The 23,772-nt window shown below is 37.3% G+C and overlaps 1 protein-coding gene across 4 annotated transcripts in view; it reads right to left on the reverse strand.

Annotated features, from left to right (window-relative positions):
* Positions 1-23,772, reverse strand: part of LOC134675052 (protein Skeletor, isoforms B/C) — a 114,424-nt gene that overhangs the window by 26,730 nt on the left and 63,922 nt on the right. For 3 of the 4 annotated variants that reach the window (XM_063533197.1, XM_063533199.1, XM_063533198.1), the window contains exons 4-6: positions 23,582-23,744; positions 14,600-14,727; positions 13,747-13,884 (exon numbers count right to left, since the gene is read on the reverse strand). In XM_063533197.1, the coding sequence (XP_063389267.1) occupies positions 13,747-13,884; positions 14,600-14,727; positions 23,582-23,744 (429 nt within the window). Of the gene's footprint in view, positions 1-3,424; positions 5,344-13,746; positions 13,885-14,599; positions 14,728-23,581; positions 23,745-23,772 lie in introns of those variants that run through there. The other variant, XM_063533200.1, reaches the window with a different exon arrangement.

Genomic DNA, 23,772 nt, shown 5'->3' on the forward strand with positions numbered 1-23,772 from the left:
ATCCTACCAGAATTTTCCCCACCTAATTGGTGCTATTCATTAAACTTGTTTCTTGATTCCAATATTATTTTCAAGTACCTATTGACAAAAAAAAATAAAATAAAAAATAGTTTTTGGTTAAACTCGGAAAATAAAAAAAGAACTTGAATAAAAAAAGGATTCGATTTGAGCCCATATTCCGTCATATGTCTTACCTACGCTCTACACAAAATAATAATACGATCGTTGGCATAAGAAGCACCTCAACTCGTTTGAGTGGTCTATGTTAGTTATATATCTTTGAACATCAGCTAGATCAAGCTCGAAGACACATCTCATGAGAATGCAATCGATCTTATGCAGTTGCATTAAGGTCGACATTAGTGCAGCCTTTCACTAAAATTAGGTCAAGGCCATGCACCATCCATATTCGGCCATTTTCACATCAATTTCGCGGTTTTGGTCATCATTAAGATGTATTTAAGTTAAATTTGGATGTCAGTGTTAAAAGGATACCTTGATAATTAGATTTAGATTTAAATTTTAGATATTTATTCTTATAATATGAAATTACGTTATAAATTATGCTAGACTAATCTACAAGAATTTTAAATATATTAGGTGCTTCTAGCCTTAACCTTTTTGACGCCGTGTCAAACACAAAAGCTGACACTCGGACACCACGCTACCGAAGTAACGAAACGCTCAAAATTGAAATTGAACTTTATGCATATGCACGTAGGTCTATGTTGCTCTGTGGTCTGTGACCGATTTATCAGTCTTTGGCGTTGAACCTGCGGTGCGGATATATCGGTCATTGGCGTCCAAAAGGTTAACACTATAAAGCACACATTATCATTAAAAGTGCTATGCAAATTTAGTTTGCTCCGACTCTAACCGCTTCCGCTTTCGCTTATGCTTTAGCCCTCTTTCGGCCAATATGGTGCCGAATACTGTCCCCTAATGAAATAGAACGCTACAGCCCCATACATTCTCAAAGAAAAATGTCTTAAGAGCCCTTCAACGTGCACCACAAAACAAGAGCGACCACAGCTAAATAATCGTGATTATTTAAATTTAACGGAAGATATTGAAAAAAGGGGGCCGCTACGTACTGTATTGTGTATTTAAGTACCTTTTGTATACATCAGACTAGTTTTTATTTTGTCAACACAAAGTTCAAATTAGAATGGAACAGGAGACCTTTTCGTAGGTCTCTGGGCTGATAGAGGTAAAGCGAAGAGTTTTCCAAACGAAAACCCATCCTTTTATAATCTTTTTGCCTTTGAAATTCGTTACATCCTATATTTATCAAGCAATTAATTTGTATGTACTAATTTTGAGCGTAACTACGAGTATATGGCGGCGTCTAGGCTCTTGTGACTTAAGGTGGCCACTGACGAGCCTTCCAACAGTCCAAATAGCGTGGCTGCAATCCAAAATCGGTCCGTGAATGTCAAAAACGTACAATGTTTAATATTAGGATGCCGTCCATTTGGATGAATCCATTGTAACGGCATCCATTTGGAAGGCTCGTCAGTGGCCTGCTTTGAAATGTAGAAGCAAGTAAGAAAATGATTTTTTTTCTGTCATTTTGGTTCATAAAGTAATTTAACGTCACTTGCACCATCCCACTAACCCGGGGTTAACCGGTTAAACCGTCAACCCAGTGTCAAATTGTACTGGTACCCATGGCAACTCCAGGCTTAACCGGGTAACCCCGGGTTAGTGGAATAGAGGAAGTTGTCAATAAAACACGAATAACTTGGCAAGCTTTTATTACAATTCTGTACACATTAGTTAAATTAATTAATTAAATATACTTATAACTAGGTATTATCTACACGAAATTAATCAATCGTGGAATTTATTTCTTTGCAGCATACATAATTTTTTGATAAATCAAAAACCATAGTAATATTACGAGTATATCACAGAAATAAAGTTATTTTTGTTAATGAAGTATTTACATACCTAAGGGCCACTTGCATCATCCCACTAACCCGGGGTTAAGCGGTTAAACCGTTAATTCAGTGTCAAATTGTACTGGTAACCATGGTAACTCCAAGTTTAACGGGTTAACCACGGGTTATTGGAATGGTGCAAGTGACGCTTAATTACATTAAAAATATGGTCGAAAATTTAGAAAAAAAATACATTTTTATTACTACTTATTATTCAGACAACTATTCGACATTATATCAAACTGCCTTTAAAGATGTTTAGCACAGTATATAAAGTAAAAAACGTAATAAATAACGAAACTTTATAATTTACATATTTCACAGGTATATAAAAAATTTTCCTCAAAATAACTTGGTGAAACATTCAGAAATTTACAGAATGACTGTAACTGAAACTATTTAAGTTCTCGTTCAATTTGTCAGAAATGTTAATTCATAAGTCCGACTTTACAGTTATTTGCACTCTCCCACAGTATATCTATACAGCGAACCCACTTTTCCCTTAATTATTTCAGAGATTTATTACTATAGTTCGTTTTTTTGGCATTAGAAATAAGGTAAACAATCTTGATGTGTCTTTTAATTGAAAAACACATTTTAAAAATAAATTACGGCAAATATGTAAAAAATTATGAATCTAATACGATTATTTATATTCCTCTGTTTTCATAAGTAATAGTTACTGATTTTTAAAAAGCGTTTTTCAATTAAAAGACATTAAGATCGCTTACCTTCTTTCAAGTTCTTTTTAATGCTAAAAAAACAAACTGTAAGCTAGCTTTTGGCAGCTTATTTTACAGCTACATCAAAAAACAGACATTAAAAATACGTTAGACGAATTATCATGGTATGAAAGTGGCTACGCTGATCACGTGCGCTGTGGTTCTCTTAAATTAACTTAGAGATAATAATTACTATTACTGGCTTATCTCCGAGCTGCATTGCTCGTCTCTCGGAAAGTTTATGTTTTCAAGTATCATGGTCTCTCTTCTTCGGTTTCTGTTTTTAATAACTAGTAAGTATACTCGTATTTATATTAATGTTTCAGCTCGCTAAAATGTTATTTTGTCTCTATGTTCATACGTCAACACTACTAAACTACTAAACAACTATTGGTAGACTAATAAGTTTTACACTACTTTTTAGGGTTCCGTACCCAAAGGGTAAAACGGGACCCTATTGATAAGACTTCGCTGTCCGTCCGTCCGTCCGTCCGTCTGTCACCAGGCTGTATCTCACGAACCGTGATAGCTAGACAGTTGAAATTTTCACAGATGATGTATTTCTGTTGCCGCTATAACAACAAATACTAAAAACAGAATAAAATAAAGATTTAAATGGGGCTCCCATACAACAAACGTGATTTTTGACCAAAGTTAAGCAACGTCGGGAGTGGTCAGTACTTGGATGGGTGACCGTTTTTTTTTCTTTTTTTGGTTTTTTTTTGCATTATGGTACGGAACCCTTCGTGCGCGAGTGTTACTCGCACTTGCCCGGTTTTTTCTCAAATTTGAGCTTTTTCGATCCTAAGAGGAGAAAAAGTCTCCAAAATTTTTATTCATTTTTCGTTTCTCCCATTCCGTTACCGTTAAAAAAAGTCTATAAGTATGAAAAATGGTAACGGAATGGAAACCATATTGGAATATTTTTTCTTATATAAGGATCGAACGGTCTCGTTTTGCTGAGTAGAATTAACATTATTATTTTTTTGCTATTCGACGTGAATAAAAATCGAACAAACTTGCACGAAATTTAGTGTTTCTTATAGACTATTCGACATGCTTGATTTATTTTCTTTTCAACCACGCTTTAGCCCGAGGATATAGCATTAAATTGTGAAATTAAAATCACATTGTTAGAACTCCAAAAAGATTAAGACTTCTGTTACGACAGAATAAAAGATCTAGAAATGTAAAAGTGAGAGGCAATTTCGCACTTTTTGCGGGTGTGAAGTGAATTGCGGGTGTATTCTTTATTTTATGAAATAATTTAATAACTCTTATGGTTATGATCTTAGAGTGCAATTTCGTTTATACTAATTGCAAGAAATAATTGAAAGGATGCATCGGAACCGTTAAGCCGAGGTCAGAATATGTCGCAATAGTAGAAGGGTACAAACAGTCACGCGTCCATCTTTGATAAATGAGGACTGTACATCTCCCATCCAAATTGTACCTTAAGCTCATATGATTAACGTTCAATTTGAAATTGCCTTTCAAAATGCACGTCTGACCCGAATTCTGTAAATGTGATTAATTAGTCGATCGTGATTTTATCATTTAAATCAAAAGAATCACAAGTAATTAGATTGGTTAAGCTTGCAAATCTGATCTGATATCGAATCCCGGTGAGACCAAATTGATTTATGTAAAGAGCAGAATTTTATTCTTATGATCGTATTTAACGAAAAAGTTTCTCAACTACGTTTCTAGCACACAAGCCTTATTAATTTTACTATTAAAATAAATTGATTTTGTGTAAGAATTTTCCATAAATATGCATATTTTTCTATCAGTAGCAACGTTATTTTTAGAGATGAGAAACGGTGTTGAAACTCTTACACATTACTTATGTAAGCGTAATCTAAAGGGTCACATCATGTTATTGGCTTTTAAACAGCGCTTTCATCACTTGTTGACTTCCCAAATAGGTCAAGGTCAATGCTTCTCTGGATAGGGTCTACCACCGTGTGATAGCCAGGTCTGTTTAGGTCTTCTTGCGAATCTTGAGAAAACCTCCTCTGCGCTTGGATACCGAACCGCTGAGCGAACTCCCCTTGATACGGTACGAGTTGATATCTCTCTGGATCGTGATGGAGACCTTGATATTGCTGGTAAAGCTGTTGCTGTTGTTGCTGTCTCTGTTGTTGTTGATACAATTGCTGTAACAGTTCGAGTTGTTGTTGATTGCGACGCTGTTCTTCATGGAGTTGCTCTAAATAGTAAGCTTGAGGAGCAAGCTGCTGTTGATGTCTATATTGAGTAGGAAATTGTTGCTGCGGTCTCGTCTCTTGAACTTGGGATTGTTGTTGGTAAATCACTGGTTGTCTCTGGTCTTGATCTTGTTGCTGTAGTCTATTTTGTTGATTTTGCACCTGAGCATCATGTTGTTCTTGGGCTTGGAATTGCTGTTGTGCTTGCTCTAATTGTTGCTGTCTCGTTTGGGTTTGGAACTGTTGTCTCTCTTGTTCAACCAGTTGTTGTTGTGGAGGTATAGTGTCACCAGCGCGCCGATGGAGGCTCGCGAAGTGTTCAGCAGGGGAGTCCAAGAGGGCGGCCAGAGGGCCCGCTCCGAGGCGAGTGGGCCGATAGGTGGTTGCGTCGACCTTGGCGATGGGCCTGCGGGGGGTGGCCCGGGGGGGGCCGGAGGAGGAACCGGAGGCTAGCGCCTTGTTGCGGCTCTGCAACAAAAGCTGCTGCTACAGGACGAGGGTAGGGCTGGGTTATGGGGACTTAGTTTAATCATAACACGTTACTATGTTGCGAGTGCTTGGTTAAATAACCAGTTTCTCTCGCATGGCCGGGATTAATAATCTGATCGTAAGTATACCAAAGAAATACCAAAGTATACCAAAGGACACTCAATAGGTTTTAAGATACGGGCCGGCCTAGTTTAGAGTGTAAGTGTGCCTACGTAATGTTTTTGATACAATAAACCTTTTCATTTCAATTAACCAAAAATCTTTCCGTTTTCGGGATGCAAAACAAACAATTTGAACCAACATCTGCTGCTGTCTCGGTGTTGATTTCTATTTTGTTTTCGAAATTTGAGGACATACTACTTAGGTATTAAAAGTTGCACGATATGAGGATCATTCTACCAAAGCCGGTTACTAGAACTCCTCGTTTCTTTAGACCGAAGTCTCAGAAAAATAAAGAGAATAACAAAGAATAAGGTGGTGGTACTGGTGCTCGACGCGGTTTCAGTACATGTCATCTTGAAAGTTAGAGCATTGTCAATGGAGGTGACAGCAAGGTGTCATCTTTTGGACATTAGCATGTCGAGCACTAGTACCACCACTTACAGTAAAATTACGTAACTCAACGACACTGCTCAAATTCTCACTCAGATGTGATATCGATTTCGAATCAAATCAAACAAGCAGAACACTTGATGCCACACGTCAGTTGCGTCCGACATGACACGAGCTAGGCAGGTCGAGAGTCAAGGGCTGACGACTTTCGAAGCGACGAGTTGAAATACGAATGGAATTTGCCTGAATGTCCGTTGCGTAAAGTAGATTGTTTATTATAAACTGAAATAGATGTTAATATTAAAGAAAAAGTGACGAAGCCCTCCAGTGGTGAAGGCCGGATTTACTGTCATTAGGTGCAAATGGAAAATCGTCCACTTGAAATGACCATTTTGAAGTTGGATCAAAAGTAATAGTGTCCAATGTGAATCTTGTCCAAATGTAATTGTGCTAAAAAACATTTTTAACCAAATTTCCAACCGTCGTAAATTAATTAAGCCAGAATGGAATTTTGTCCATTATACATTACGAGCAAAATGAAATATATTCAGTATCTACCTATGACATATATACTAAAATAAAACTTTCTTTTTGAAAATAGTTATTTTAATAGATCTTTTTAATAGTTCCATGACTATGGCATTATAAACCTCTATAGGTAATCGTAAATGTACAAATTTTCAAATGGTCATGATTTTCAGTGTACGCAAATACAAATGGACATATATTTTTCGACCTGTACCATATTTGACATTTTGACTATTATTGGACATAATTCTTTTTCGACATTATGCTGGATGGACAATTTTCCTAGTCGATGTATTTTAAATTGTCATTTTTCTACTTTAACGTATAATTTCGAGTGGACAATTTTTCATTTGTATTTTTTTTTTATTTCCGTTAACTTCGGGGTAGGTATGGTTAAGTACGTTTAAGAGAACTAAACGGCATAGTTAATTTTCAAAAAAAAATACTTTGTAAAAAAAAATAAGTTTTAAAAGTTATTAAACTTATTAAATGTACCATATAGCGTTGTTGTAACACGGGCATTACATTCAACTCAACCAAACAATTGAAATCTGTGACATATCAATGTCATTTCGTACATCAATCGACCGAGATTGTACTTAAGTTTAGTAGCAAATGTATGAACTCATTCTAAATACTAATCAATATGTAAACCGGCCCTAAGGCAAGTGTACACGCTTGTAGAGGCCTTATAGGAAAAAATAAATCATTGATTATCTCCGAAATGGACTTAATTAGAACATCGGTGTCTTTGAGAAAGTTACTTGATTTAAGCTCAGGAATGCACCCTTGAAATTAACGGAAATCAAAAAAAAAACACAAATAACATTTAATAAAATGATTTGATTTGTTCCCAAAGTTGTGTATAGATTGTTTATTTTATTAGAAATCGTATGAGGTTAATATGGGATTAATTAGTATACTAGATTGAAAATAGAAATCACTCACGTTAAAAGGAAGGATATTATTTCTGCCCGATGGAATGAGCTATGGCAGAAAACTTGCCCACCCCGGTATTGTCTTGTGATCGAAACATTTAAAGTTTATCGGTAACATTATACAGTAATTATAAATAGATTTGTTTAGCTTGTATGTTTTTAAAGACAAATTCTTTGCAACCACACGCGTATTCGGGAAACGAGATAATCACAAGATCTAGAGACGATATAGAGATCAACTAGATTTACATTAGATATCGACTAGATGTGACTTGGATATCTAAGTCATAACTTGTCGAAATCGTTCAAGAGGACCTCCAGAATCGCGGAAACGTCAAATTTGACATACATATCTATCTTACAAATATCTTTAAATTATCCATATCGTAACTTGTTGAGGTTGATCTAATTCATTTTCCGAATCGAGCCGCTAATCACTTTAATGGAGTCTTTCCTCGTATATGCCACAGCCCACAATTCATCAGATAGTTTATATTTTTGTTATTTCATTTACTGATGTCGTTTTTAGATAGTAAAAAGTTTTCAGTGAAATTATTTTACTTTATGTTAAACTCTGAATTCTATATAATCATTATTAGAGCTCATATTCCTACAAAAACTAATATTTAGGTAAACTGCATTTTTAGGGTTCTGTTATTGTACCCAAAGGGTAAAAACGGGACCGTATTACTAAGACTCCAATGTCCGTCTGTCTGTCTGTCGTCATGAACCGTGATAGCTAGACAGTTTTCATAGATGATGTATTTCTGTTGCCGCTATAACAACAAATACTAAACAGAATAAAATAAATATTTAAGCGGGGTTCCCATACAACAAACGTGATCTTTTTGCGTAATGGTACAGAACCCTTCGTACGCGAGTGCAACTCGCACTTGACCTTTTTTTTTAATTCACGGCATGTCAACGCATATGCTTCCCCAGCACACATAACAGCCGTAAGTGCTATTGGAAAACCAGTTCGTATTTCTAATTTTCAGCATAAGAATACGGTAAACGATTGTTTGAATTTTATAATGGTGTTACGGCTGTTATGATAGCGATGTCGGCGGCCGATCGTAAGATCAGGCAGTTCGTAATGTTCCTGTGTAATGTTTTGACGATAGTCACATTAAACCAATATATAGGTAGGATAGGTTCGTTAGGTTGCTTCAGATGCCCGAAGGGCAAACTGCCCAGAAATAGGAGCCGCGCGTAGCGGGGCTCCGGCGATTCAGGGAACGAATCAAATATTTTCACGTTTCACGATATGCCTAGGAATTTCACGATATGCCTGATCTTACGATCGGCCGCCGACAGCGATATGGCGTTAAACGCAAACTAATTAAATAAAGCATAAGCACACCCATCTGGCATTCTTGTTTATTTATTCTGTCAGTTTAATGAAAATATGTAACACGGACTATCATTAAAATTTAATTAATGATGAATTCCGTAACTGACTGGGGAGTGTTGGAATAATCGAAACGCATTAAAAATAATAATGGTCATGATTAATAATGAAAAGGCAGATGAAAATTCATGCTTCGGCGGATATTTTCCAATTAGCTTGTTATTTTATGGTTAAAATGTATTGTTTGATATTATGAGTAAAGTAATTAAGTTCTTTGATGTTCACGAATAAATAACATAAAATATCGGATTTCGATATAACTGTTTAATGTGTGTAAATATCAGCTGCATTTTTTTTATTTTGTTCCCATTTTTAGGGTTCCGTACCCAAAGGGTAAAAACGGGACCCTATTACTAAGACTGTCCGTTTGTCCGTCTGTCTGTCTGTTACCAGGCTGTATCTCATAAACCGTGATAGCTAGACGGTTGAAATTTTCACAGATGATGTATTTCTGTTGCCACTATCACAACAAATACTAAAAAGTAGGGAACCCTCGGCGGGCGGGTCCGACTCGTACCTGTCCGGTTTTTTTAAGACTTTAGCTAAGTAAGTAGAGTAGTTGTATCTCATATATGTAACAGTCACGAAATGATGATTTGCGGTCACAGACAAAATATCCTCCAGACTGAGCATAGTCGCGCTACCCCCTCTGCCACGCATACGGTAATTTTGCTCCATGTTCGAGTCAAAAGTGTCTTTGTGTGACGTCCGTGTCTTTGAACGGACCAATCACAGCACGGGACTTCGCTCACCTCGTCCCGCGCACCCCCGCATTTTTGGCATCATCGGTTGCATGAAATAATTGCTCTAAACTCGGTCTAGAGGATTCCTAGCCTATGTTTGCGGCCAATGAAAGGTCAATTTACCCACAAACATTAAACTCAAACTAGCCATCGATTATCAAAATATTGGCCGAGGCGAGAGGCCATTGACCCCGCTGCATGCACAGTCTCCAATTCACTTGTTTTTGCAATCGCTCGCACGACATTCGAAACACAACCTTATATGAACGAGCTAGAATTCCTTTTTCAGTGTGTTGTGGGTGTGAATCTGTCGAAAATTGCGGTTGAGATGTTTCAAAATGGATTGAAGAGGACTTGGGTCACGTACAATGACCAATAATGGACCTTAATTTCTTTGAAATAAGGTTGACGAATGATCATTTAGCAGAGGACGGTGTCAATATGAGATCCTTGATATGTGTTGAAATGTTGTGGCTGACGGTTTGAGGTCATAAGTTCAATTAGAAGGTACCAATTAGAAGCTTAAAGTTGCATCAATGGTCACTTTTATACTACCTACGCTATTTCGTCAAAAATAGCCAAAATGTGTTGAAATTTAATTATTGTAACTGTAATGCAGTTCTGTGAAAGAAAGATTTTCATAGTTAAGTGCATCAAATACATTGGACAATCTGAAGCCAATCTCTTATACTTTTTCTTAGATATCTAACGATTACTTTAGGTACCGTAAAATGGGGTGAGTAGGGACAAAACTGACATTCAAACCTCGATATAACATTTTATTTTTACATTTTATGCAAACTTAATTTTATTAATAAATGTTCCGGCCGTTTTTATGTGTGTTTTTATGGTTTTAGGTAGTTGAATTTCATAACTTTAAAGATAAACACAAAATCCCTTCTCACCCCGTAGTCCCTCGTAGTTGGGGTGAGATGGGATTTCATACAAAAGGTGATTTTGAAACGTTGTTGAATCGATTTTTTAGGGTTCCGTACCCAAAGGGTAAAACGGGACCCTATTACTAAGACTTCGCTGTCCGTCCGTGCGTCCGTCCGTCTGTCACCAGGCTGTATCTCACGAACCGTGATAGCTAGACAGTTGAAATTTTCACAGATGATGTATTTCTGTTGCCGCTATAACAACAAATACTAAAAACAGAATAAAATAAAGATTTAAATGGGGCTCCCATACAACAATCGTGATTTTTGACCAAAGTTAAGCAACGTCGGGCGTGGTCAGTACTTGGATGGGTGACCGTTTTTTTTTTGCATTTTTTTCCGTTTTTTTTTTCATTGTGGTACGGAACCCTTCGTGCGCGAGTCCGACTCGCACTTGGCCGGTTTTTTTTTATTATGATTTATGAATATTACTATAGCTCCATTTAGTAATAGGAATACATTATTTAGGTAGCAGTAGGTAGCCTTTAAAAACCATCTAACCCCCCTGTCATTCTTTCTCTCCCCATTCATAATCCGACTCTCCTCGCAATCCCTACTCACCCCATTTTACGGTACCTACTTAATTTAGGGATTTTTTACGCACTACACCAATAGTAGTAGGTGGTTGAGAGATATTTTGAAATATTATTAATAGACTGATTCTTGAGGAAGGTTTAGGTGTATAATTTGCTAAGGTTTAGTAGCCCGTGCGAAGCCGGGGCGGGTCACTAGTCATGACGGCTACCGTGAAAATCGAAAATCGTCAATTGCGGGCATTTTTCTCTGTCATTCTAATTACGCCTTCATTGGAGTAAAAGAGAAAGATCCCCGCAATTTATGTTTTTCGAATTTCTGTTTTCGCGGTAGCCCCTCTGATATTAAAGCAACAAATAGTTGTGGTAAAGAACCTCGAAGAGTAACAATTTCGAAGTAGGCTTTCACGCGAGCATCGCATTACCCTCCTTTTGGGGATAAGACGGTAAAGGATGACTTACGTTAGACCGGGCCGTGTCCGGGCCGGAGCTTGCGGGGCTTAGGGGTCATCCATTAATTACATCACACGTTAAGGGGGAGGAAGTGGGTCAAGAAAATGTGACATATTGTGACATGGGGGAGGGGGGAGACACAAACTTTGTGACATCACTTTAACTTCATCAGTAATCGAAAAGTTATTTAAATTATTTTATTCGCTGTACATTTAAATAACACGTTTTTAAAACGATAACCGTTTTTATTCGTTTAATTTTCTTTCCTAAGCAGTTTTGGGTTATAAAATTACTAATATTTATATCGTCAAAATTATTTTGATAAAATATTAATAATACTTAGGTACTTACTTAATTCGATTTGGCGATTTCGTAGAAAAAATGTGACGTCACACTAGGGGGGAGGGGTTTGCCAAATGTGACCAAGTGTGACAAGGAGGGGGGGAGGGGTCAAAAAACCTAGAAATTCGTGTGACGTAATTAATGGATGACCCCTTACTTGTCTATGACATGACAGGTGATCACGTGATGCTTTCCATAGAAATCGATGCGCCGGAAGCTCCGGCCCGGACACGGCCCGGTCTAACGTGTGTCATCCCTAATTAATGGTTCGCTGGTCAAATGCTAAGTATGCTTTACTTACGGGTCAAAATATACTCTTAAAGAAACGACGAATGTTACAGTTAGACCAAGACAAGTCTGCAACGATTTTGATAGCAAAGCAGTGCAAGGGTAGAACACAAAAGGATTGAGAGCGCTTTATCCGCCAACAAACTGTCCTCAGTTTGGCGGAATATAAATATGTAAATACCCTGTAAGTTTTTTTTTGCGATAAATAAATAAAAAAGTGTTATTTAAACGTCATAGTTTCATAGAAGTTTGACATTGAAACTAACTCTTGCACTGCGTGTGATATCAAAATCGTTGCAGACTTCTCTTGGTTCAACTCTAAGGATAACAATTTAATTCAAAATTCCTGTATTATGCATGCTGCTAAAATACCTATTGGAACGAAAATTTCGCCGTACCTTTGAGACTGTATCCGCTAATTTGCTTTTAATATATCAAAACAAGTAAACATCTAACAAATTTACATATATGCCTCCATGAGTTTGAATAATTTGCATTCCTGCCTAATTTGCTTCAATCTGCGAATTCTGAAATTTATTCCGTTGAAGGAATTCGATTCAGTGAGTTCATCAAGAAAATCATGTCTTATTTTATTAAAGGAGTATCTGGAGGACATTTATTCTTTAATCTTTTTAAAAATTCGCGACAAAATTTTTGATTTTCCAGTTCGTTGACTTGAACTTCCATTTCTAAATAAACTATAAGATTATACAAGTCTACTGTAAACTAAGAAGAAACAAAAAGTTTTATACCTACCCTAGAATACTCCAGAATATATAGATATTTATAGAATGTCTCATTCTCGTCTGAATGAAGTCTTTCGAAGAAGACTCAAACAATAAGGGTCGGTTGCACCAAACCGCATTCGCAAAATTTTATTGTATGGGAAGTTTCATACCACACTGCTATTTGACGTTGATCAGTCTGTTAAATGTGGTTGCTGCAACCGGCCCTAAGGGTGACAAACGTTAACCGTCTGTTAGCAAAGCAGTAAGTACATACCTGAGGAGAAACTCCGAGCATCTTCAAACATTGCAGCTCATTGGCCAGCCGTTACGAGTCTGTTGCACATAATTGAGTCTATTGTAAGGATCTCCCACGCCAAACTCATCATGAAGGAATACTGCTACCTGATAGAAAGTGGAGCAAGCGTGTCCTAGCAGGAAACTTTTACCTGATCCTTAACCAAGACGACAGGGCAAAAGGCAGTGCATATCTTTTCTCGGCACGTTTCCTCGTATTTACGAACCCTCGTAGTTTCGGCTTGAATAATGCTAGAGAGCTGAATTTTTTGTGTACAATATACTATTAGTAGACTTATGAAAAATACCATATTTTATGAGGCTACATATTATACTTTAGTTTTTATAGATACCTTTTAAGAAACCGGATCAAAGACCTCCAACCAGGAGGATAACATTAAAATTGCAGGCCCACTCTGGAAAACCAGCAATTTTGGACTGTTTGGAGGAAAATTTAGGGTATGCCTTACTGCGGGCGCATACTTGATTGAGGAAGAAGCCGGTATTCAGGGTTCTCAAGGGTCGACATGCTTAAGTGGCTCCACCGATGTTGCTTAAGTCCGTGGGCGAAGGTGATCGCTCCATCAGGCGGCTCGTCTGCTCTATTACTGACTGTCACGCATAAAAGACATACCTGCGGAGAGACTCCAAGCATCTTCAGACTGGGTGGAACATTAGCCAGCTGTTCTCGTGGCAGTTGGACGTGTCCGAAGTCCACGGTGAAAGCTTCGCACCACACGCCGAAGTGGCCAATATCGAACACCGTCAGTTCCTGGACAAAAGAATGTCTGTTACTTTTTGAAACCGGGGTTTATAATATACTATGTATACTTGGTCAAGCAAATCTTGTCAGTAGAAAAAGGCGCGAAATTCAAATTTTCTATGGGACCATTACCCTTCACGCTTACATTTTTTAAATTTGCCGCCTTTTTCTACTGACAAGATTTGCTTGACCAAGTATATAACATACGTAAATAAAGCTACAGAAAATTTGTATCATTCAAATTTGTATTATTTGTATCATTGTATCATGTATTTAGGCATCATCATTGTATCATGTATCTTTAACATCTTGACGGATGATTTATGCGGCGTCTGTAAGCGAGGAACCGTTGTTCCTCCCGAGCGGGAGACGTTTCTCCCGTGGCTGTATAAGCCAATGCGGGACCGGCATTTGCGACCGCATTTATGGCAGCTGAAGCAGGGAGCCATGTCGGCATCATCAGGTGGATTGTGCCTCTTTGCGCGTATTATTTGTGTAGGGGCATAGAAGGCCGGAAGAGTCTTTCTTCTTCTTCTTTAAGTGCCTTCTCCATCCCGGAGGTTGGCGACCTTATGTCTATATGCCATTCTATCTGAAATCATGCGAATTAGTTTCTCTGTACTGCCCACGTCCAGCCAGTCTCTTATGTTCCGTGTCCATGATATTCTTAATATATGAAGAGTCTTTAAAAAGTCTTTAATGAAATTAAGGTTGTGATAGTTACCCCAGGCAGCGTCAGCACGATAGTCTTCCTGTCGTACTTCCTCAAAGGCGCTTCTTTGCCGTTCTCATCAGGGATCCTCACGCCGGCCGGAGACGGCTTGGAACCGCGGCCCACCCAGAACTTGGCGTCTGCAACGAGAGGATTGTTGTAGTGGAACGTTTAAATAATCATCATCATCATCTCAGCCATAAGACGTCCACTGCTGAACATAGGTCCAAGGGGGATGCCTATGTTCAACAGTGGACGTTTAAATGATAAATGGAGCAATTGCGATACAGCGAGGAAATGCCGGCAACATCCTTGGTACAATGCCTCAAGTGACTATTTTCGATATCGATATCGATATTATTTTTAAGCTAGTTATTAATTTATTTTAGTAATACCACTGTATATATCTTGTTTGTAAATAAATAATAATATCATAATGGATCAATTGGGCAATTCACAAAAAGTCCTACTTTGTAGCGGACGCGTATGGCAGAAATCTGTATTATATACCATTGAATTTTAACTTTATACTCTTTATAGTATAAATAAGAGGGAAATTTATTAGTATACAGATGGGATGGCACAGAATATTATAAAACCAGTACAAAGTACAGATGTAGTGATAATCCTTGGCCATCGTATTTTCATGGAAAGGTTCGTATTTGACGTGCTACTTTAGTCAACCTCAGTACTTTTTTAGGGTTCCGTACCCAAAGGGTAAAATGGGACCCTATTACTAAGACTTCGCTGTCCGTCCGTCCGTCCGTCCGTCTGTCACCAGGTGTGAGGTGTATCTCACGAACCGTGATAGCTAGACAGTTGAAATTTTCACAGATGATGTATTTCTGTTGCCGCTATAACAACAAATACTAAAAACAGAATAAATTAAAGATTTAAATGGGGCTCCCATACAACAAACGTGATTTTTGACCAAAGTTAAGCAACGTCGGGAGTGGTCAGTACTTGGATGGGTGACCGTTCTTTTTTTTGCTTTTTTTTGTTTTTTTTTTTTGCATTATGGTACGGAACCCTTCGTGCGCGAGTCCGACTCGCACTTGCCCGGTTTTTTTTATACTTAACACACTTAACAGTACTTTTTGTACTTAAGTATACTGACTGAAATATACACATTGCATGACACGTTAGTGCGTTTCCGTGAAAATACGATGGTATACCTATACTATATCATAAATCTAGTACAAGGAACCTATAAACATGCTACCTATGTTATTAATAATATATATACAAGTATAATAAATTACGAATAATTTATTGCTATTTTTATAACAGGCAATTAATTACTTTTACCAATACTTTTACATTTTAATGATAGTTTAGTTACAGTTTTTTCTGTTCTTCCGATACCATCAATATCATAATTATAACACAACTTGTCAAACCAATCCAATTAAAGCCTCAGCAAAAGTGGGAAACACTTTCACCTCTAATTAAAAAACATAAGAGCAACGAGTAGCTAAGGGAAATTATTATTTAAAATGAAAAACTATTGTTATAGTAGGTAACGGTATCTTTAGGTATTTAAATAAAAGTACCTAAACAAAATCTAACCTAAAAGACCCTTGGCCCGTGGGGTCCTAATGCTGTACAACTTTTTAAGGAGCTTACAAAAAGGCTTATCCTCGTGCCGCCCAAGAAAAAAAACGCAAGATCAGCTAAACGCCCAGTGTGCAATATATGAGCCATAATATTGTGAAGTCGTAACTGCCCACGCACTTCAAATATTTTTTTTTACAAAAAACTCGAGCAGGATTTTTTTTAATTTTTTTCTGGGTATATGTGAATAAAAACGAATACAGTAAACTGAATTCCACCTTCGTATCTTTTGTTCATTTAAATGCACATTGGGTTTTTGATTGATGTTATAAGTAATATAATATATTTTTTTTAATCAACTTCAAGGCACGTAATTGCGATAACGTAGCCTCCGACTATTATTATTCGTCTTAAATAGTTAAGTTTGTATAATAAGCAACGTAAGTCAAAAATAATAAGATTTTTTTTTAGGTTAGGGCCACTTTTTTATGTATGTTAACATTAATATTTGACAGTGAAATGCTTTAAAACGCGGTCTGAAAAATAGTTAATGAACTTCCTTAACATAAAATTTATTATCCTTCTTATTTATACATAAAGTTATTGTATGTTTGCTGTATTTCAGTATCACTTTCTTCAAAACTTAATTTTTCACAAAAACTGTAAATATTTGGTTCATCACCAGAAAGTTGGTATTCAGGATAACGAATTTTATTATCTGACAGCAAAAAGTCTTCCAGCTCGTATTCAACAAGTAAATCATTATGCAGACCTAAAAATAAACTATCAAAAAAGAACCTTCAGTTGTAGGTTATATTATGTATTATTATAACAGTAGCGCCCAGTGTGCAATATGATGAACATAATCTTACAATTAAGACAAAAAAATATTTATTTGTGCCTTTGTAAAAAAATTACAGTATATTTCAATAAAACAAACATTTAGGATAATTTTTATGTCGCTCTCTAAACGAAAAAAGTCATGATTTGTTTAATAAATCAAGAATATATACCCATGTGTCGCGAGTGTTTGAATAATTTCGGAAGTACAACACTATCTATGAATATATGTCAAACATCAGCTGTGAAAATGGTCGCCACTGAACCGACCATTCATGACGTCTAGGTAAATTCCAATTTTGCGCGAAAATTTAAAACTGACATCTGATTAACTTTTATGTACAGCGTATTGCACACTGGGCGTTTAGCTCTGAATTTAATTTCTAAAGTCTGGGCAGTTATGCTGAGTGTCACTTTGTACAATGTATTGCACATGGAGCGGCACGAGGTTATAGACTTCACTGGTGACCGAAGAGCTGGCAGCTTTCTCGCTCAACGTATTAGCTTAGCAATACAGCGGGGAAATGCTGCCAGCGTCCTCGGCACTATGCCAAAAAGGGGCCCAATACCTTAGACTTTTTTTTTATTTATTTTTTTGTTTTATTTAGTATTCGTTTTTAGTTTTATTTTATAGATAAGTTAGTTTATTTTAATTTTTAATATTTGTACCTCAAATTAGGCCAGTTGAGGGCAACTTTAGGTTTTATTTTTAATGATAGGTATAAGGGGCAAACGAGCAGAAGAATCGTCTGATAGTAAGCGATTACCGTCGCCCATGGACACCAGCAACTCCAGAGGGGTTGTAAGTGCGAAAAGCTTTATTTTAAAGTGTAGAAATGATTTATATATATATATTTCGGGGATCTCGGAAACGGCTCTAACGATTTCGATGAAATTTGCTATATGGGAGTTTTCGAGGACGATAAATCGATCGCGTTTTTTGAGTTTTTATTCTTATGTTTTCCGAGCAAAGTTCAATTTATGTATTTTCTACATTATATTATGTAGAAATGACATGGGTTTATAGTACCTATAGTTCATTTTTTTTAGCATTAGAAAGAACTTGAAAGAAGATTAGCGATCTTGACATGTCTTTTAATTGAAATCCGCTTTTTAAAAATCAATAACTATTACTTATGAAAGCAGAAGAACATAAATGATCGTATTAGATTCATAATTGTTACATGTTTGCAGTAACTTATTTTAAAAATGTGTTTTTCAATTAAAAGACACATCAAGATTGTTTACCTTATTTCTAATGCTAAAAAAAACGAACTATACAACTATGCTAAAATAGTAAAAACACAAACAAACACTCTTAAAACATTGCCATCTTTCCATCGGTCTTATAAAAAACCAAAAACTATCAAAGAACAAGATACTGAGCTACACAACCACATAATCTCCTACCCTCTGGTACCCTAAAATGACATAACCTATAAAAACGACTTGTTGAGTTTACCACCAAAATAACATAACCTATATCACAAGATGATGTGCCTTCACAGCTTCACCGCCAAAATAGCCCGTATGATAAGCAGGGATGTTGCGAATATTCGCATCCGCATCCGCATCCGCGGAACATCCGCATTATATTCAACATCCGCATCTGCATCCGCATAAAATCGTTGCGGAGCATCCGCAATATCCGCATGATGCGGATGTCGACCAAGTCGGTAACAGGAACGTATTAGCGGCGGCGCCGCGCCGGCGGCGTAAGTGCTAGGTAATTTCGTCATTATGTATAACGAAATCGTCTAGATCCCGAAAAGTCGGCCAAGTTACTGTTTGTATGTCAAAATCCGCATCCGCATCCGCGGATGTCAAGAAATCTGCGTCCGCAACATCCCTGATTATAAGGGCTTACGTAAAAAGACTCCAACAATGAGTATCTTTCCTTTACGGGCGGTAATCTGTACATCGTGTCCTTTATAGGCATAGAGGTACAATAATATAGAGATGACACGGGGGAGGGGCCAAACGACCGAACGAGATGCACTTATGGAAATTTCAGTAGGAGTAGCAGAGAAAGCGGTATTATTGCTTGTCCTTGTCACAGTCTCACTTTTTGTTTGTTCCCCACCAAAAATGTTGTATGGTTTATGGTGGGCAACAAATAACCCGACCGAATTAGGTTAGATTGTTTTTGGTATGCTGTCAGGAATGTTAAAATGCGTTTTTAATATTGTCGCTTTGCCTATGTTTTGTCCCTCACGGAGGCACGCGTATAGCTCATCTATGTAATACTAGGTCTATGTTTATAGGGGTATCTTAATGCTTCATCGAAGGTAATTCCCGAATGCTGGAAGTTTGAGGGGAATATGATAAAGGGGGTGTATTCTTAGTCTTAGGCGATAGAATCGGGATTGTTATTAAAACTACTTACCTACGTGTTATAGATAAGTATTTACGATACAATTGCGAAAAATAGGAAATTCGGAACGAGTGGCGAATGGCGAACACGAAGGGAATGTTTTAAATCGATACCTGTTGCGAATTACCTATTCGCACGTGTATTGTAGGTACAACGTTTTACAGTATAATTAATGAATTATGTATTTGCAGTCAACTGTTTGGATGCATTTTGCAGTTGTTAATAAGGTGACATGCATGTCACCTTATTAAAAATCACGAGTAATAATGTCATTTATCTCAGTACATGTCATGGCAAGTTGTGTCATGACTATTGATTTTCTAACTATTTTAGATGCCTAGTACGACGTACCTATAACAAAATATGTATCAACAATTTGTTCAGGTTACCAGGTCTGAAACATGTTTAATTTGGTATCATAAAAAACCGGGCAAGTGCGAGTCGGACTCGCGCACGAAGGGTTCCGTACCATAATGCAAAAAAAAAAAAAAACAAAAAAAAGCAAAAAAAAACGGTCACCCATCCAAGTACTGACCTCTCCCGACGTTGCTTAACTTTGGTCAAAAATCACGTTTATTGTATGGGAGCCCCATTTAAATCTTTATTTTATTCTGTTTTTAGTATTTTTTGTTATAGCGGCAACAGAAATACATCATCTGTGAAAATTTCAACTCTCTAGCTGTCACGGTTCGTGAGATACAGCCTGGTGACAGACGGACGGACGGACGGACGGACTGACGGACGGACGGACAGCGAAGTCTTAGTAATAGGGTCCCGTTTTACCCTTTGGGTACGGAACCCTAAAAATATTCTATCAATTTTAAAATGTTTAATTACAACATTGCACAAATAAATTAATGGAAGTATTAAATTCAAAATTGCCCCATCGAACCCGTTAATTGCGAAAGCTCCTGATCAAAATTTCGCTACCACTCAAAGTGCAGCCACAATTTTGCCGAAAGTACAAATTGCAAATGCAATCTGGCCTTCGGCATAATCGGCTCTGGGACAGAAACATCCGGATTAGACTGGGACATATTTGCTACATTCAAATGATTTCGGAGACCTGAGTCACAGCCATTTTCGGGCGTTTGAACGTATATACATTATCTAATACATTTAAACGAGCATCAATTCTTGCTTATTTATATATTTCTGGGATCCCGTAATCGGCTCTAACGATTTAGATGAAATTTGCTATATGGGGTTTTCTAGCTAGGTCTTATCTCTAGGAAAACGCGCATTTTTGAGTATTTATTATATGTTTTCCGAGCAAAGCTCGGTCTCCCAGATATTATTAATGAAATCTGTAGACTTCATTTTCGTCTAATAATTATAGCACTTTAAACTCTCGTGTTATGTACACACATTTAATGATATGAACGGGTTTACCGCGATATAATTTCATTATTTTTACCTTAAATGCGACGTTTCAGCTGGGTTGCACCATTAGCTGTGGTCACGGAAAGACTCGGCGCGATTCGGGAAACGAATTAGAGATTAACTAGATACCATATAGTAAAGATATGTGACGTCCCACGGGTAAAGGTACCTTCAAGTAGTTGATGCTTACGCTATTAATTAATCTCTAATTCACTTCCCGAATCGAGCCCACTGTCACGGAGTATTTAGTCACGGAAATAATGAAATTATGTCGCGGTAGATCCGTTCATATCATTCAATATAAGTAGTAATTATAGGTCTACAATTTCTACTGTTTTGTTTATCTTTGCCTTTATTTATTATTTGTATTGTTTGAATAAATGATTTATATTCTATTCTATACATAAAACACACATTATCATTTTCCCGGTTGCATCCTATTGTTATGTGGTAGCTCATCGCAACTTTGCCTGGCAAAGTTGACCTCCGAGCCAACACTTGCCTTTAATGCAGTTGTATCTTTTACGAAATGAATATTCTCGCAGCTAGGAAAATATGAAACTATTCTAATATTCCAGGAGCACTAAAAACTAAGCACTTACACTGTAGTTACACCGGAGTAAAGAAATAAATCAGAGTAACAGCATTATGTAGGTAACCTTATTTGATAGCAGAGGGCTGGAGTATCGATCCAGAGCACGTGAGTTCAAATCTCACCCAAGACAGTAAATGTTCCAGTTTTAAATTTATTGTAATACTTATTATAAAATCCCTCCAAAATAGTCATCTGCAGAGAGAAAATAAGCCTTATATAGGAATAAGGCTGGTTAGGCTGCTTTCCTAGACATGGTTCCTTTAACGAAGAGCTATTTTCATAAATCTATCTGCATTTTTAGATATTTTTTTGACACTCCGTTTTGTGAAATTATATTGCAACTTACATATACAGGTAAAATCAGCCAAATTCCACAGCGTATAATCGCACTATACTCTGAACTACAGACGTGTAAGTTTCGGAAACTTTTCAAAAAGCTGGAACAGTTCTCCTAAATATAAAGAAAAAATTACAGAAAACAATGTTAACTATCATTTAGAGAAAGGTTAACTTAGATTTTTTTTAAATATCGGTTCCTTTATGTGGGGTTTCACAATTTTGGAAACTTTCCGACGGCACATCAGTCGTCTGAGCGGCTACCGCGATAACCGAAATTCGCAAATTGCGGGATCTTTCTCTTTTACTCCAATGAAGGCGTAATTAGAGTGACAGAGAAAAATCCCCGCAATTTGCGAACTTACATTGTTTGACTATAGCTCTGTTCATTTTCTTTACTCCTAAAAGTTTTCCTACTCCCGTGTAGTTAGCAGTTTCATATGCACTACAAACTAAACGACTCTTTTAGAATAGACAAAGACACCGCTATACAAAGTCGTAAGTGCCTCCTTTTTCCCCAATAAACAGAAACGCTTCTGGCGCAAAACAATTGCCGATGCAATAATTGTAAAACTAGCAAAGAATCTTCAATCGAATTTGAATCTAAATTCAGTAGAAATACGGTGGTAAATTCAGTGTTATTTTGTAGACAGTCGGAAGTGTAGTTTTGATAAGTGGAGCAATAAAGGCTGAGGCCAGATGGGACGGGATTAAGTTCATAGGAATAAACGAAATGAAATTGAACCATAAATAAGGACTATTAATTTAAGGTCCCTTTTGGTTTTGGAGATTGAAATAAATGGTTTTCGATCCAATGATACCCTGAGATCTTGACTAGGTCATCTCATCTTGTCAAGCTCTCTGAGTCAGAATCAATTGATTTTAAATTTTTCCCATAATAAAAAAAATGCAAACGATCTCCTTAATAAAAAACGGATTGCACTCCGGGAGTGCCGACAGAAGTGAAAACTTAAAGACTAGTCCAAAATGTCTGCAGCACTATGTATAATTTTATTGACCCATCCTCCTTTCTATTGAAAAACTTTAGTTCCGAAATTGCTGGCCAGTGAGCTTAAATTTGTAGTATGGGTTAGAAATGTTAGCATTAGCCTTTGAGTAATTAGTAACTGGAGATGTCATCTCTGTCACTTTCTTTCTCTCCTTCTTTTTTTAGGGTTCCGTACCCAAAGGGTAAAACGGGACCCTATTACTAAGAGTTCGCTGTCCGTCCGTCCGTCCGTCCGTCCGTCCGTCTGTCACCATGCTGTATCTCACGAACCGTGATAGCTAGACAGTTGAAATTTTCACAGATGATGTATTTCTGTCGCCGCTATAACAACAAATACTAAAAACAGAATAAAATAAAGATTTAAATGGGGCTCCCATACAAGAAACGTGATTTTTGACCAACGTTAAGCAACGTCGGGAGTGGTAAGTACTTGGATGGGTGACCGTTTTTTTTTTTTGCTTTTTTTGTTTTTTTTTTTGCATTATTGTACGGAACCCTTCGTGCGCGAGTCCGACTCGCACTTGCCCGGTTTTTCTTTCTTCTGCCGATTTTTGCGGGGGAGTGGAAGGGACGTCAAATGTATTGCTATTTCTACATTATTTGCACGTAACGTACTAATAGCGATGTCAGTCCATACAAAAGTTTGCACAATTGCGCAAGTTTTTCGGCAGAGGGGTAAGCTCTTAAAGGCGACTCCAGTTATTAAAAATATTAAATGCTCTAAGGCATTAACACATTGTTACTTTAGATTTTTTATAAAACTTAATAACCCGTTAAGTTAGAACATTCTCACGGTAGACATTTTTATGCGCCTCCCTAATGCGTATAAACAAAAGGGTGGAATGGAAAAATCACACCCTTCTGGTAAGCCTCGGTAGCGTAGTTGTTTAAAGCGGTACTCACCAGGAGCCCCTCCGTCGTAAGAGAAGTTAGGCACCAGCAGGGTCTGAGCGTCGACCACGACCACAGGGTCTGAAGACACGCCGTGGACCCCCCTCAGGGCTCCCACTTTGGCCGGTTTCGGGTACTCCAGGTCGCGGGGGATGCGGACGTCACCGAAGTTTACCTGGAAAGACAAAAAACATATACTTACT

This window comes from Cydia fagiglandana, chromosome 21 (genome assembly GCF_963556715.1).
Source record: "Cydia fagiglandana chromosome 21, ilCydFagi1.1, whole genome shotgun sequence".
NCBI lineage: Eukaryota > Metazoa > Arthropoda > Insecta > Lepidoptera > Tortricidae > Cydia > Cydia fagiglandana.